General features: G+C 34.8%; 1 protein-coding gene and 1 non-coding gene across 2 annotated transcripts; one reads left to right on the plus strand and one right to left on the minus strand.

Moving 5' to 3' along the window:
* Window positions 1-2,730: 2,730 nt before the first annotated feature.
* Window positions 2,731-2,802, minus strand: trnap-agg (transfer RNA proline (anticodon AGG)). The gene has a single exon. It is a non-coding gene; the product is annotated as a tRNA-Pro (tRNA).
* Window positions 2,803-8,135: 5,333 nt separating this feature from the next.
* On the plus strand, window positions 8,136-15,688 carry LOC130221165 (Krueppel-like factor 3). Its single transcript, XM_056453517.1, is given in 8 exon segments — window positions 8,136-8,195; window positions 10,269-10,356; window positions 10,359-10,427; window positions 10,603-10,741; window positions 13,072-13,120; window positions 13,122-13,173; window positions 13,176-13,211; window positions 14,906-15,688. Coding segments are annotated over 8 exon segments (675 nt in total). The 3' UTR covers window positions 15,088-15,688.
* Window positions 15,689-16,434: the final 746 nt, after the last annotated feature.

The raw sequence follows: 16,434 nt of genomic DNA on the forward strand, positions 1-16,434 counted from the left end.
ATATTATCCCCCAAATACATTGTAAAAAAAGTTTTTGTGAGAGGTCAAAATGGTGTCTTAAATGTTAATAGGCGGATATTAAAACATATACAGTACATGTTAGTTGCAAGGACTTATAGAAAGTTTCATTTTGTTTTAATCTCATCATTATTCATATTTGAATAACTTCTGTAATCATGAATATTCATATAATCCTAAATGTTATGTTGTTTTATCAGTGTCCGAGGCTCAAAAGGGTAATCGTTATTTCATTGAGGGGTTTTTTAGGTGCAGAAATGTGAACCATTCAATAAGGGGCATTATTTATTGCAGTGAGTTCATCTAGGTTATGGGTAGCGTCGTATCTACTGCTTATACTATGTTTTGTGAGAGAAATATGTTTAACGATCGTGGATACAGGGACGAGTGTACTCTTGTTTTTCTGTCTTGCAAATCATTTTTATGTGAACAAATGTTGTTAAGGGCAATGTGTAACTGGAAACAGTTGCACTTTAAAAATAGATTTGAAAATGGGGCCATGAGTAGCTTTTGGGCTATATCTCCATATTTTTTCTCTTTCTTATAATTGTTGCAATAGACCCAGTTTTCTGTTTTGCTCTTCTTCATCTGAAGGACAATTTTGAAGAATATTTTGGAGGAGGAAATGAACAGGGTGAGTTTAAATAAGACAGGAATAAGTCCTTAAAGAAACATTTGAGATGAGACAGAAAAAGTAATGCAAGAAAAGGGATGAAGCTTTTTGTTTCTGGTCAAATTTATAAAACACAGGCCAAGCTACTACTATTAAAAGAAATAAACTAATCAGATAGAATAATGGAAATATTAATATATATTTTAGTGGAATAATATGACTGAATGGGCAATTTATAGAGGAGTTTGATTCTGATAACTTAATCCCTAAAAAATTAAACATTTTGATAAAGATGTGGAATCCTCTGTCTTTTCTATAAATGTACATGTATTTTCACAGTTCAAAGGGAATAGTATGCGTGTGTCATTATAAACTGTGAATTTTTAATTGTTCTGACATTTTTTGTATTATATAGATTTAAATATGTATCATTCAATTAAACTTTTATGGTGAATATTTTGTATAATGTGGTTGTCATTGTGTTTTAATGGTTAATTCAGCATCAATAGCAACCAGACATGTTTTCTCAGAATTGCATGTTTTGGCAATTGCAGAATGACAAAATATAAACTCATAATTGCGGGACAATATGTACAATTGTGAGAAATAAAGTTGCAATTCTGAATAAAGTGTAAATTGTAAAGGTAAGGAGTCAGAGAAAAGTTAAAACTGTAAAAATTAATACAAATTCTGATAATCACTTTTCCGAGTAAAAAAATCTGAATTTGCAGAACTGAATCCTAGCCATTGCTATATTATATATATATAAACTGTAATAATAATAAAGTAGCAGTTTGAAAACCAGAATTCTGAAATGGTTATTACAATTTTGAGAAAAAAAGGCAGAACTGTTAGATATAAATTTAGAATACCAACTTTTCTGTAATTGAGTTCCGAGGGAAAAAATTTAATTTTAAATATTAAATTAAAAAAAAGAAAATAAGAAAAAAAATTTGGAGAAACAAATTGTGAGATTTAAACTCTGGACCCTTTTCACATTTCTGGGTTTCTCAGTAGCGGAGGTCATCATAGTTGGGTAAACTTGGAGCGCATTAATGGGAGAGTACAGCAATCTCATTTGTTGAAAAAATAAAATAAAAACTCCACAATGTTGTTATCCAGACTTTTAGATTTAATAAGACATTTAAAAATAGTGTGAGACTGATAATGGAAGCTAGTAGAAAGAACAAAGTCAAATATCCCGTAGATTCTGCATGTCAAATGCCTCGTACAAGCGAAAATTAGGTTTTTTTTTTTAAGTTGATGCAAAGATGATATAATACATACATAAATGTGGCCTAAATATGTTTTTAAATCAAATTGTTAAAAATTTCCAAGGATTTAAGATTATGATGCCCGTAAACGTGTGAAAAGGATCTATTGTGATAAGGACAAGTTTAAACAATCCTGGGAAAATAGGTCTAAATTGCAAAAGTTGCGAGAAACCTTATGAACCTGCAATTAGAAGAAATAGTCTGAAATAGCAATCAATGACTCAAATTTCTGACTTTTTTCCCCCTCTGAATTGTGAGTTTATAGTATCTCATGTCTCTTCTAAGTTTGAACTTAAAACATAATTTCTATTATTTTTCTACACTGTAAAACCCAACAGTCAACTTATCAAATGAAATGAGTGTAATCAACTTAATGTATTATCAAATGAAATGAGTGTTGTTAACTCAAAAGTTACTGAAAGTTAATTCTACTCATTTGAAAAGAGTTTTGAACTCAGTGTTGAAGATAATGAGTTAATTAAATACCTCATTATTTTAACTTAAATGGAGTAAGTTCACAGTATCATATAGATTAGTTTTTTTTACTCAAATGGTTTATTGCAATCGGTTTCCTCAAACGGTTTGAGCTAGCTTAACTCATTGGGTTTTACAGTACTCAGTTAGTTTGAGTTCTCTTCATTTATTGGGTTTACTGTGCTCAAATTGCTTCATTTACACAAATGAATTAAGTTCAAAGTACTCATTAGGATTACTGTTTGAACTTACAATCAGTTTCTTAAATAGTTTGAGTTACCTTAACTTTTTGGGTTTTACAGTGTATTCTTAATATTGAAACAACCTTACTACTGTTTATGTAGAAAAGAAGGGCTCGTCCGGGATTTGAACCCGGGACCTCTCGCACCCTAAGCGAGAATCATACCCCTAGACCAACGAGCCGACGTTGAACAGTGAACGGGTAACAGACATAACGAAAGTTTAAGGCTGACCAATGGTTTACTCAGTACCCACCGATTTACCACGGATTTTATGTAGCATTTTCACAGTGATGTAAAAACTTGCTTTTAAAATGGGTGAAAGTTATCTCATCCCTCACGTTATCAGCTTTCCCACGTTGAAAACCAACTCTAAACTTTAACGCCACCTTAAAAGCCGACTTCAACCCTAGAAATACCTCACTGTCTGTCTGTCTGTCCCAAAGAGGGGTTTTAGCCGCATATGCCGTTGTGTGTACCACTTTACTGTAGTACATACGCGAAATGCGACTGTATTTTGTTCAGTATTTATCTTCTTGTCTCCTGAGTGCCAAAAGTTCAGCTGACGTCACCGGCCACCGCCGCACGCGACCCCGCTGCCGACGTGGCGCGAGCTCGAGCGGAAAGGGTAGCGGGAGCGCGACCGTCTGGCAGCACAACTGGTAAGAAGGAATGACCCCATCAATTACTTTATTTACAGAACATATATACATATGTTGGTTTTGCATGAGTTTGTTTTGCACTTTAGCGTTACGACTATCTTTACAGAGGACTTGTCGCTAGGTATTTGGATATAATTGTATTATTTGAGCCAAATTCGCCTTAACCGTCGCTTATAAAGTTCTTGGAGCGTATGTTTCATATACGTTTACATTGTTTAAATAAATAGTGTACACTAAAAAGAGAAATATAATTATATTTACGAATCAACGATTTGTATAAACATGGGCGTTCAGTTTTTAATGTGGAAATACAGAACTTTAGACATAATTACACTGCATTTATGTACTGTACAAATGGTAACATTTAAAACCTGTTGTTTATAATCTGCTTAAATTTATACATGGTCTATTTTAATTTACTGAACCATTGTTTACAAACTAAAGTTTGAATGAGGTTTGTACGTGTGGAAAATGACCACTAGATGGTGCCGCAATCCGCTTTAAACAAAGGCGCTTGACAGTGTGGCACCATTCAGGGACAGCACGGCCCCAGCTGTAGGCCTATGTGTGAATGCTTTCTTTCCACACACACCCCACAAGTACATACATTACATTCAATTCATTAGTCATAAATCCCATGTGTAATACACTGTACAATAATAATAAGTCATACGTGCAATGAACACCAAATCCTAAAATGTGACCCTAGACAACAAAACCAAAATCATAAGTGTCTTATTTTAATGTTTTTCATTGATGTTTTCATTGGGATGGGACAGTATTTAGCAGAGTTACAACAAAAATGCCTTTAAAGTTGTCTAAATGAATGGAAATGCACATTACATTTTCAAAAAATGAGTTTTGATATATTCACAGTTAAAAGTTTACTAAATATCTTAATGGAGCATGATCTTTACTTAATATTCTGATGATTTTTTTTGAAAAATCAATCATTTAGACCCATACTGGGGCTGCATGATATATTGTTTCAGTATCGATATCGCAATGTGTGCATCTGCAATAGTCACATTGCATAGATATGCAATGTTGAGTTGACTCTGTAGTGAAGTTTTTACATTTACATATACAAAACCATGAAGCATGCACTGCTTATTTCACTTGTATCTATGCTTTGTTGCATTTATCTATGCTTTTAGTGTGTTTATTACATTTAATACATGATTTACTGCCCTACAAAATCATCCCGATCAATCAAAATGAATATTTTGCTAAAACTTTGGACCTTTATCACTATTAATTAGTTGCTTGCATACATGTTATTCAGATATTGGCTGCTTATTAGTACTTTTAAACTGCATATTCTTTATGATCTTATTCTACATCATCAATCCTACTCAATACCTTAATAACTATTAATAAGGAGCAAATTGGGAGTTTATTGAAGCAAAAGTCAGTGCGCATTGAACCTTAAAATAAAGTATGAACAAAAATTCTTTCCAAATAGTGCTTTTTAAATCATTTGCTGGAATTTTATAGACAGATACAGTACATCGCAATATTTATCGCAGAAAAACTAATATCGCAATGTCAGATTTTTCTAATATTGTAGCCCTAACCCATACAATGTATTTTTAGCTCTTGCCAAAAATATATTCATGCAATTTGATCTTGTAGTTCAGGGTAACAATTTACAACCATAAAACCCTAAACATAAACTGACTAGTTCTAAGTGTACATGATCATGTAGGGTGTGTTCATATTATGTATTATGTTAGAATCACTGAACGCATCCAAAATCAAAGACAAAAGCAGTATGTGATAAATGTTACAATTCATTAAATAGTTTTCATAAAAGGAATGACCAGGATGATCTGGATACATTCTGAAGAGGATTTGTAAATGACAGTAAAGTTATGCAACTGATGCTGGTACAGTAGTTACATTAACATATTCAAACTCATTGCATTCATGGAGGTCACTCAATACAATCTTTCTTTTTGAAATAAGACTTCCATCTCATAATCCTCAAGGAATGCTAATGGAATGGCATCATTTGGAAGCAAGCAACAACAAAACAAATCCCACCAAGAATGAATTGTGATCCAATTAGATACACTGATGATTTGAACAAAAGGTTTAAAACAGTTATTCTGAATATCAGCGATCCAAAAACATCCTAGAAATGGCATTTGATACTTTTAGGATAAGCTTGAAATGATAGACATGATGTTAACAACCCATAAGCTGTTAAAGGGATATCTCAAAAATCAATCCAAAAATTGAAATTACCTCATTATCCCTATCTCATGTGATTTTTAAACCTTTATGAGTTTTTTTTTTCTGTGAACATATTCAAGAAAATATTTAGCTATTTTGAAAAATTACTACGGAAATCATTGGGTCCAAGCCAAATAGTCAAATAGTCACGTTTTCAACAAGTGAAGGATGAAACGATGATAGAATTTTCATTTCTGGGTTAACCACTTTAAACACATTAACACCCAGTGTACTCTGTATGCACTACAAACAAATTCATACAGATATCTGCATGTTTGATCTAATCTTTTACAAGTACATCATAATTTCGATTTCCATTGTGCTTGTCGTTTTTGATCTGTCATTAAAGGGTTTCTGCAAGTCTTAATTCCCACTTTCCACAGTTTAAGTCAGAGCAGAAAGTTTATTCATTAAACTGATGGTTATATTTGCTGCGTTAACTACAAAAATGAATATATTCCACCGTATTTTTTGTTTTCAAAATAAATGTCTGAACATCCCTAAATCAGATTCATTTACATGAGGTGCAAATGAGTCTTATTTTCTAACAATTGAACAAAATGAAGAGAGTTAAAGCTATAATGAGAACAAATGTCTCTCACAGGTATGAAAATTACTTTTCCATTTGAATTAAGTCATTTTTTTAGTGCTCACTGGTAAATATGTTTAGTATTGCTTTATAATAAACTCACTTCATTTTACTCAGTTTCAAAGAAACAACTTTTATCAGCATAATGAAAAATTTAGTGCTGGAAAAAGTAAAAGTTAGTATTATGGTAGAAGAGTTTTTCAAACATTAAGATGTTTTGTTATTACTTATTAAAGTAATAGGCATTAAAGTGAAGAATATTTTCAAACTTGGAAGTGTTGTTAACACAATTGTGTCTTCCTTCAATCAACATCTTCTTTACATTATCTTAAAGTCCATGTTTGTTTAACTGGTGCGCAATGTTATTCTTTAGATCAGAGATGCCAAAGTAGGGCCTGCGGGGCAAAGTTGGCCATAGTAACCTTTGATTTTTCATCCATCCGATCTGAAAGGAGAGTGAGAATGATGGAGAGGGTTGGGGCAAATGCATTTCACACAGAGATTGTCATTTCTAATTTGACGTAACCTTTATTTGTTTGTTTATTGCAGAGCTAAAAAAAGCAAACTGAAATTAATGTTTCAATTAAATGTTGTAAATGAATCAGATTTCTTAAAATATAGATACTGTCACTCGACAGACAGAACACTAGGCAGATGATATCAGCGAGCAATTCAAGGCAAAAATTGTGTCATTCTGTTATAAATGAAATTGTTTGGTTTTTACTGTAAAAAGATCATTACAAATGTAAAAATACTGTATTATTTAATATAAAGCAATGTTTTCTAGTCATTTTTAAATGGTATTAATAAATTAGGAAATTACCCATGGCAACTATATTACCCTTCTGTCACGTGTAAATAAAGGTACAGAGAAGGATCCAATATGCAAGTGAAAATTTAATAAACACTGTCAAATAAAGCCAACAGGGCTACAAATGGAGGGTGAGGACACTGGGATACTGGGGCAGGAACAGAAGGGCGAAACGAAGTCCAGCAGTCACTCCTCTTAGTCCTGAGCACATACAGATTCACATAAGCAAACACAACGAACTGACAAGGAGACATAGAAACGTAGCCCAGATATAGGCTCAAAAATGTACCTCAGCTGGTGATCAATCAAACAGCTGAGTGCCGTCATAACACGTGACCAAACAAATACACGTGGACAAACAAACAACACAAACCCATGTGACAAAACAGATACTCCGGAAATCGCACAAACCTGCAACCGTGACACCTTCGGCCCACTATAGCATCAGTCAAGTTTGGTTTTGACTTTTCTTAAGAAAAGGTTTGGGCACCCCTGTTTAGATGAACAATTAATTTGTGCAAGTTAATCCACTGGAAGAAAATAGATTATCCTTATTCAAAATCTGAATTTTGCATTCAGAGTAGGGCTGCCACAAACAACTATTTTTATATTGATTAATCTATCGACTTATTAATGATTATTCAACTTAATCTTAGCTATTAATTTTATTTTCACAGTTTCAGCCACAATATTCGTAACCATGCCATTTTACCGTTAGTTTGCTACAAGGGAATGATGTGCAAAAAGAAAGCCACACCCCCTACGCAATATTCACTTTTAGTTGTAAATACATCAACATACTGAAATAAAATTCCCAGCAAATTAGTGTGGGCTTTAAACATTTTTTTATTTGCCTTAATAAAACCTGCAGAAATCCTGAATTTCCATGTATTTTGCAATCCTTAGTTTTCTGTCAATCTCAGCCAATCATCATCAGCTGTGACCTCTCTTTACACAGTTTGTTTATCTGCTTTCCTCAGAGCACCATGTCGCAAGATGAGATTGTGGAAGACCTTGCTATAAGATCTCCCCCTGCTGATGAAACTGCCCCCGTACCTGCAGTCAATACAGATGTAGTCCCCTCCTTATCACAACTCTCACTAGACACACAAGCTTCTGACACAACCAGTACAGCTGCAGAAGAGCACAGCACAAAAGATGTTGAAGAGAAGCAGGAACAGCCACCAGAAGACAAACTGGAGGGGTCAGGTGGCTGAATGTGTGGAGTCTGTGAGTTTGGAACAGACGTTACTCAAGAAGAGGGTCAGGGAACTGAGGTATTTGAGCAGTCATAGTAATATTTTACAGCATTATACAAAATCCTTAATTCAATATACCATGTCTTGCGGGTGATATGCTATCAGCTCAGATGAGTCTAAATCTAAAGGCTGGAGTAGTTGGGGATCCTGGGGGAAGACACTTCTGACCACTGCCACATCAACTGTGGGTAAGTGACCAAAGGATTCTGTGGGCCACCCAGTGAGCCTTTCTTTCTTGTCTTTCTCTTTCTTTCTTTCTTTCTTTCTTTCTTTCTTTCTTTCTTTCTTTCTGTCAGAGAGTCAGAGGTTCATTAGAGGCAACCATATTTTTTAAAAGTTTGAAAGTAGTACGTATATTGTTCCACCAAGAGAGTAGTTGATTCAAGAGTTGTATGGAGAGTTCAAATGTTGGAGGCCTTTGTTGGTTTCAGTTTGCTTTTTTTTTGCTTGAGAGGAAATGATGCAGAGTCACTTTGTAGAATTAGGATTAAGTGACTTGTTAAATTCTGTACCAAAGAAGTATAGTGTTGGTGTGTTGTCAAATGGAGTTTGCAAAGCTTTGGCTGTGAAGTCCTGTACTGCTTTCCAAAAAAGTATACATTTTGCTTAAACGAAGTGAGGTCAGAAACATCCTCTGCATAAATTTATAATGTTGTTCAATTATTTTGTTATTGGAAAGGGCAATGAGAGTATTCTGACATATAGTCTTCCATTGATTCTTATTAAAATTATATTCCAGATCTCTTTGCCACACGTTTAAGTGATCCCAGTAAAGAGTCATAACAGTCTAAGGGCCCTATCATACACCTGGCGCAATAAGGCGCATGATGTGTTTGGCGCGATTTGTTGATATTTTCAGACCTATCTATAGTAAATCCATTTGCGCCGCTTTGTTGACTCATGGGTGTTCCAGTTTAAAAAGGAGGTGTGTTAAGGCTCATTGTTGGCGCGTTGCTATTTTAAGCAACTAGCAATTGACCAGCTGAAAGCAGGTCTAAAGTCCAGCACAGAGCGTATCTTTACATATGAAAAAAATTAAAGGATTAATAATTAAAGATATTTTCTACATAAAATAAAAACCACTAACTCCATGCCTTCTTCATCTCGGGGGACTTTTTTCAGTTTATTCATGACAATTTGCTTTTGTAAAATGTTATTATTTTTAGCAGTTTTTTTTATTAATGCATATTTATATTTGTTTTAATTAAAGCAAGTTTAGATTTGTCTACCTGTTGGGTTTTGGACCATATGGTGCATAGCTCAGTTTTTGACCACACTTCGTTATCATTGTTCATTTATTTGATTGCTGGAAATTAGAACGGAATTTAGAAATAGTTTTGAAACAAATCTTTGCGTTTAACAAACTAAATTAAATATAAAGGCTGATGGTCTTCAGTGGAGCGAGTTTCCACCGTTTCCTTACCCATGAAAGTAAAGGAGTAAAGTAAAGAGTAAAAGTAAAGCAAAGAGAAAGTAAAGAGACCGAATGGAGGAGGCTCAGTCTTTATCCTTGTGCTGCAGATGGTCTGTTTAACTGTTTTCTCGCTAGTGAAGCATTCAGTTTTTCCACTTACAAAGTCTGCCATGTAAATTGCAAATGCGTGAAGCAACAGACCCTTAAAAAGAAGGGGAGATGAAACTCTGATTGGTTTAAGCACAACCCCGTTAGACCATGCACCACGGTGCAAACCGTATTTTTATGGATTCGGACACGTCCTTAATTCTTTTCCGCCATACACTTTAGACTCTGTGCTTACATCGTTAAAATAGAGCCCTATAGTGCAGAGTATATCTCAGAGATCAAGCGTATTATTTTTAATAACTAAATTTGAATTAATTTGTAGGGATTCAAAAGTGGTAAATCTCAACTCTGGGAGAGTTCTAAAATGAGATGAGAATGACAAATTTCCAAAAATGTGGAGTGTTCCTTTTAAACTAAAGTGTTGCTAAAATTATGAAGTATTCATTAGTTTTATGCATCTTTGCTGTTGGTTTTATAAAAAAAAACCTATTGACTTTTTTGTGGCTTACCTAAAATGTAGACTTCTACAGCAGCAACATTTCTTATCAGTTTTTTTCTTTTGTATACAGGTGACGCAGGTTCTGACACCCTTCGTATCGAGTCCTGGCATGATCTCAGTAATTCCTATGTTGCCGCCGTTATCTGTGCTGTATCCTCCCCCCTGCACCTGTCTCCATCCATCATGATCTCAGCCGTCACACCTGAGGACCCGGCTAACCACAAACACTGTAAGCCAGATCACATTCTGGATCACACACAGACACGTTCACATCTGATCCTTAAGCAAACAACACACACTGACAAACGCTCTCACTCATGAGTTTTGATGGCTGACAGATGTAATAATACAGTGATATAGCCTTACATTTCTGCATGTTTGATACATTTGTCTCTTGTCTTCAGTTTCTGTAATAAAGTCAGAGAATTCTCCAGACAACCATGAGCTCCTCAAACCAATCAAATCTGAGCCGCACCCTGAACATATTCAGGACACCCACAGCCATGAGAAATCGGTCATCACTGCCTTACCGACTTATAATGAGTGAGTGATCTCTCACACAACATGCACACATAGACATGTTATCATACATTCTGCACAATTGCATTTGTTATCATACAAAAAAAGCAGGTTAAATGAGAGTGTGTATGTGTCTGACTGTGAGGCAGGTTGCAGCTTGTTTTATAGCATGTTTTTAACACGCAATACTGTACATCTGCTTGTAAAAACAAACTGTGTGATGCATTATGAAAGACTGTTATTACACAAATGCTGCTATCCTTATACACATCTATTCATCCTTCATTCATTCTATCTATCCAACTACCCATCCATCTATTCACCGTGTCTTTCATTTTATCCATTCTTACACATATCTAGCTGTCTGTCTGTCTGTCTGTCTGTCTGTCTGTCTTTCTGTCTGTCTGTCTGTCTGTCTGTCTGTCTGTCTTCTGTCTGTCTGTCTGCTTATCTATCTATCTATCTATCTATCTATCTATCTATCTATATATCTATCTATCTATCATCTATCTATCCATCCATCATCCATCCATCCATCATCCATCCATCCATCCATCCATCCATCCATCCATCCATCTGTTAATCTGTCTATCCTTACACATCTATTCAGCCTTCATCATCCATCCATCCATCCATCCATCCATCCATCCATCCATCCATCCATCATCCATCCATCCATCCATCCATTCAGTCTTTTTGTCTCTCATTCTATCTATCCATCCATTTATCTTTCTGTCTGTCAGTTTGTCTATCCATACTTTTATTTGTCCATCCAATCCGTTTAACTGTCTGTCTGTCATTTTATAGTTAACAGAATCTTCTATCTATCTATCTATCTATCTATCTATCTATCTATCTATCTATCTATCTATCTATCTATCTATCTATCTATCTATCTATCTATCTATCTATCTGTCTGTCTGTCTGTCTGTCTGTCTGTCTGTCTGTCTGTCTGTCTGTCTGCCTGCCTGCCTGCCTGCCTGCCTGCCTGCCTGCCTGCCTGCCTGCCTGCCTGCCTGCCTGCCTGCCTGCCTGCCTGCCTGTGTCATTCACCGTTTCTTTCATTTTATCCATTCTTACACCTATCTAGCTGTCTGTCTGTCTGTCTGTCTGTCTCTCTGTCTGTCTTTCTGTCTATCTATTTATGTATTCATAAATCTGTCTATCCTTCCACTCATCTATTCATCCTTCTTTCATTCCGTCCATCCATCCATCCATCCATCCATCCATCCATCCATCCATCCATCCATCCATCCATCCATCCATCCATCCATCCATCCATCTATCCATCAATCTTGTCTTTTTGTCTTTCATTCTATCATTCATCTGTCTGTCTGTAAGTTAAGTATAGCGTCCATGCATCGTCAATCCATCTAACTGCCTGGCTGTCATTTATAGTTGTTTCCTACAAGTAAAATCTGCTTGACCTTGCAATTGGAATCTCGTTTGAAATGGGTTGGTTACAGTTCCTTTTCGATTGTGAGCGTATGTACGCATGCATGCTGTTTGGTGTTTAGCGCATATTGTTATCTGATGTATCTCACTGTGGGTCTGATAAAAATCCCCTAGCATGCACTTCACAGACAGTGGTGTCCCATGTACTCTTCAACCCTCATGGGGTGGGAACAATATCTGAGCACGAGCATGTAGTTTTTGAATGCTGTGTGTGGAGTTTTTGTTTTTGTAGTATTCCTATTATGTGTGCAGCTGTTCTTTTAGCGCACTTTTTCACAGTGCATGTGTATGTGTGGTTGTTCTATTGGGTGTGGTGTCATCGGTTTCGGACATAATGTGTGACAGAAGGGAAAATAAATGATGAAAAAGTTTATAAGGGAAGGGTGGAGAGTGCACTGATGGTGAGAGGAAGGGAGGAGGAGAGGTAACGCGATAATTTTATATTGGGTGTGGTGGCCAAAAACAGCTACTTTAGGAGCATATGTCAGAAAGGGGGATAATAAGTGGCATTCTATAGACAAATATGAATGTCTGTAGCTTAAATGGACAGGGAGTGTAAGGGTGTATGGTGAGATAAGAGAAAGAGAAGCAGGGTATGTTTAATTACAGGGTGTATCTAGGCAGCGATATACAGTAAGAGGTGTTTCTGTTGAGTTAATGAAGGGGATTTTTTTTGTGTGTGTGGTGGTTGTTTATGTCTGGTTTGGGACGCTAACTTCTAAATACACACACTACACAAATACCTTAAACAAAGGACTGTCTGGGTTTCATTTGTCAATTGTGATCAATTGTGTGTTAAATTTCTGACCCCTGGTGGTTAAAGTAAGAGGTGCACTTTAAAAAAGGAGTGGCGGAGAACTAATAATAAATATATATATATTTTCTTTTTGTCTCTTTAGCAGGGGAAACACACAATCCCCAAAGGTAGAATCTCCAGATCTGATGAAGAAAACGCAGAATTCATCGATGTGACTTTAATGGCTGCAATAAAGTCTATACCAAAGCTCCCATCTGAAAGCCCATAGACGCACACATACAGGTAAAAACATGCACAGATAATTGTGCACAGACAGAGACACATAAGTAATTACATCACATTATTTAAAGTTAAAATATTGTAAATATGATTTGTACAAAAACAACAAAAAAGCCAGACTATATATAGTGGTTTCAGTTTATAAAATATTGAAATATTATTATGTTGACCATAATCTTTATTATGATTTCATTAATGAATACTTTGGATTTTGAATATGTAACAACTCACTTTACAGTCTTACAGTATGTTGCACGGGTATTATAGATTTATTTATTTTTTCTTTTATGCCAAATCTCAATAGAATATTAAGTAAAGATAATTTTCCATGAGTTTATATTTTTTGAGCCCTCAGTTTCTAGATTTTCAAATTGTTGTACTGTATCTCAGCCAAATATTATTCTATCCTAAAAACTATACATCAACAGAAAGCTTATAATTTTACTTCAAATCAAAAAGTTATTAATGTTGTTACAACACCTCCTCGAAGCTGGTTGGTTTGGTACATGGCTTATAATGCTTTACAAAACCACTGATGAACTACTTTTCTATGATTGTTTTTCCATTTCATCTATCTTAAACATTATCGAGGACCATAATGGAAACTATTCCAGGGTTATTTCAAAGTATGGGATATTTATTTTGTACAGTTGTTTAATCTGTCAAATACAATTCAGTTTAAAATGTTGAAATATTAATATTGAAATTTTGACAATCTTTATTATGATTTCATTAATGAATACCTTGGATTTGAATATGTAACAACTCACAATTTATTATAAATAAGTGCCCCTAGACCACAAAAGTTGTATGTTAGGTTTTTTTTAGCAATAGCCAGATTATGATAGTTATCTACTTCAAAAGGTCATATTCCATGAATATATATTTTTGAGCCCTCAGTTTCTAGATTTTTAAATAGTTTGTATTGTATTTCAGCCAAATATTATCCTGTCCTAACAAACCACAAATCAATGGAAAGCCTATTTATTCAACTTTCAGATAATCCACACATCTCATTTTACACAAACTGAGACTTTCAAACTAACTAGCTTGTGGTCTAAGGTCCATTTTGACTTGTTTTGTTAAGAAAATTGTTTTGCTCATCTGTAATTGAAACATCTTAAAGAGTAAATCTTAAATCTTTTTTTTAAGAAATACATAAAACAAAAAAATAACAGTGCAATGGAAGGTGTTTAATCAATTTAATCTTATTTTGTTAAGTCTATAATTCAGTTTTTCACGCACTCAAAATACTTCAGTGTGAAATATAAATGTATATTTTGCTATAAACCTGAAATATATTGTTTGTATAGATACAAAAACCACACAATAGTTTTATATTCCTCCATTGTTGCTTCATCATTGAGTCTACAGTCTTTAACTTTTGTCTTTTTGTTTGATTTTCATAGAGTTCTTTACTTCAAATGCAAAATTTTAATGTTGTTATTTTCCCTCAAAGCTAATTGGTTTGGTTCATGGCTTATAACGATTTAACTTTCCCACTTTATGGATCTTAAAATTTATCGAGGACCACAATGGAAGCATTGTGTCCTTGACAGTTTTATTTCGAAATTACAGGATACTTTTGTACCGTTTGCTTAAAATAAAATTTCTGTCAAATAAAATTCTGTTTAAAATGTTGAAATATTATTGTTGAAACATTAATATTGAAAATACATTGATGTATTTCCTAATAGGAGAGAAGCCCTATAAGTGCATGTGGGAAGGCTGTACGTGGAAGTTCGCCCGCTCAGATGAGCTGACTCGCCACTATCGGAAACACACAGGTGTAAAGCCATTCCACTGCCCAGACTGTGATCGTACCTTCTCTCGCTCCGATCACCTTGCCCTGCACAAGAAGCGCCACCTTCTGGTCTGAACTCAAAACTGCAACACATGAATGGAGCGGAAATCGCAGCTGTTGCTCAGCAGGACTTTCACCTTCAGTGGATGTTTTTGTGTATCCTTCCCCCTTCCTGTTCAGGACACTATTCATTTAGGAAGAAAGAGTGGAAATGATGGATCATATGTTGGATTTTACTATCCAAGTGGACATTACTGTGGATATGGACAAATGCGGATAGTGCTTTGGATATGACCCCTGTATGTAAACCAAATATGTCAAACAAAATTGAATGCCATCCATATTCAAAACAATACGCACCTTTTCTCTCCATAAACGTCTTCCTGCCGTTCTGTGTTGCCCACTGCAGGTCAGAGGGCCCATTTACTACAAAAAAAAAAAAAAAACAAGCAAAAATACACAAGCAGTATGTCAGTCACGAATACACACATACACAACAGTTTCATAGATGTAATATTGTTTTAGAAAGCAGCTCGGGTCAAACCTGCACAATGTGAATTTTTTTTCCTTTATATTATTAAGAAAATTGAATGTGTATACGCAGATCCTGTATATGTATTCAGCATGTGTGTTTCATGTTTCAGTGTAAAGACCAAAGCTGATTGTCTTGCGCATCCTCATATATATATATATATATATATATATATATATATATATATATATATATATATATTGGAGATTGTTTGATTGGGTCAGTCAGTCGTTATACTTTGACTCTTGAGAGTTAAGTTGTGACTGAAAAAACTAAACATAAAAACTAAGTTTTTTGTTCCAAAAGTAGCTTTCGAGCACCTGACCTATTACAGAAATGGTTAAACAGTGGTATGTTTAATTAATTGTAAACATTAATTAACACCGTAGTTTACTACCGTAAGTACTATGTACTGTGTAAGTTCTTGCAACTATGCACATGCACGATTTACGATTTAGTGATACAATTATGGTAATGATATTATCCCCCAAATACATTGTAAAAAAGTTTTTGTGAGAGGTCAAAATGGTGTCTTAAATGTTAATAGGCGGATATTAAAACACATACAGTACATGTTAGTTGCAAGGACTTATAGAAAGTTTCATTTTGTTTTAATCTCATCATTATTCATATTTGAATAACTTCTGTAATCATGAATATTCATATAATCCTAAATGTTATGTTGTTTTATCAGTGTCCGAGGCTCAAAAGGGTAAATCGTTATTTCATTGAGGGGTTTTTAGGTGCAGAAAAATGTGAACCATTCAATAAGGGGCATTATTTTATTGCAGTGAGTTCATCTAGGTTATGGGTAGCGTCGTATCTACTGCTTATACTATGTTTGTGAGAGAAATATGTTTAACGATCGTGGATACAGGGACGAGTGTACT

This window comes from Danio aesculapii, chromosome 1, assembly GCF_903798145.1.
Source record: "Danio aesculapii chromosome 1, fDanAes4.1, whole genome shotgun sequence".
NCBI lineage: Eukaryota > Metazoa > Chordata > Actinopteri > Cypriniformes > Danionidae > Danio > Danio aesculapii.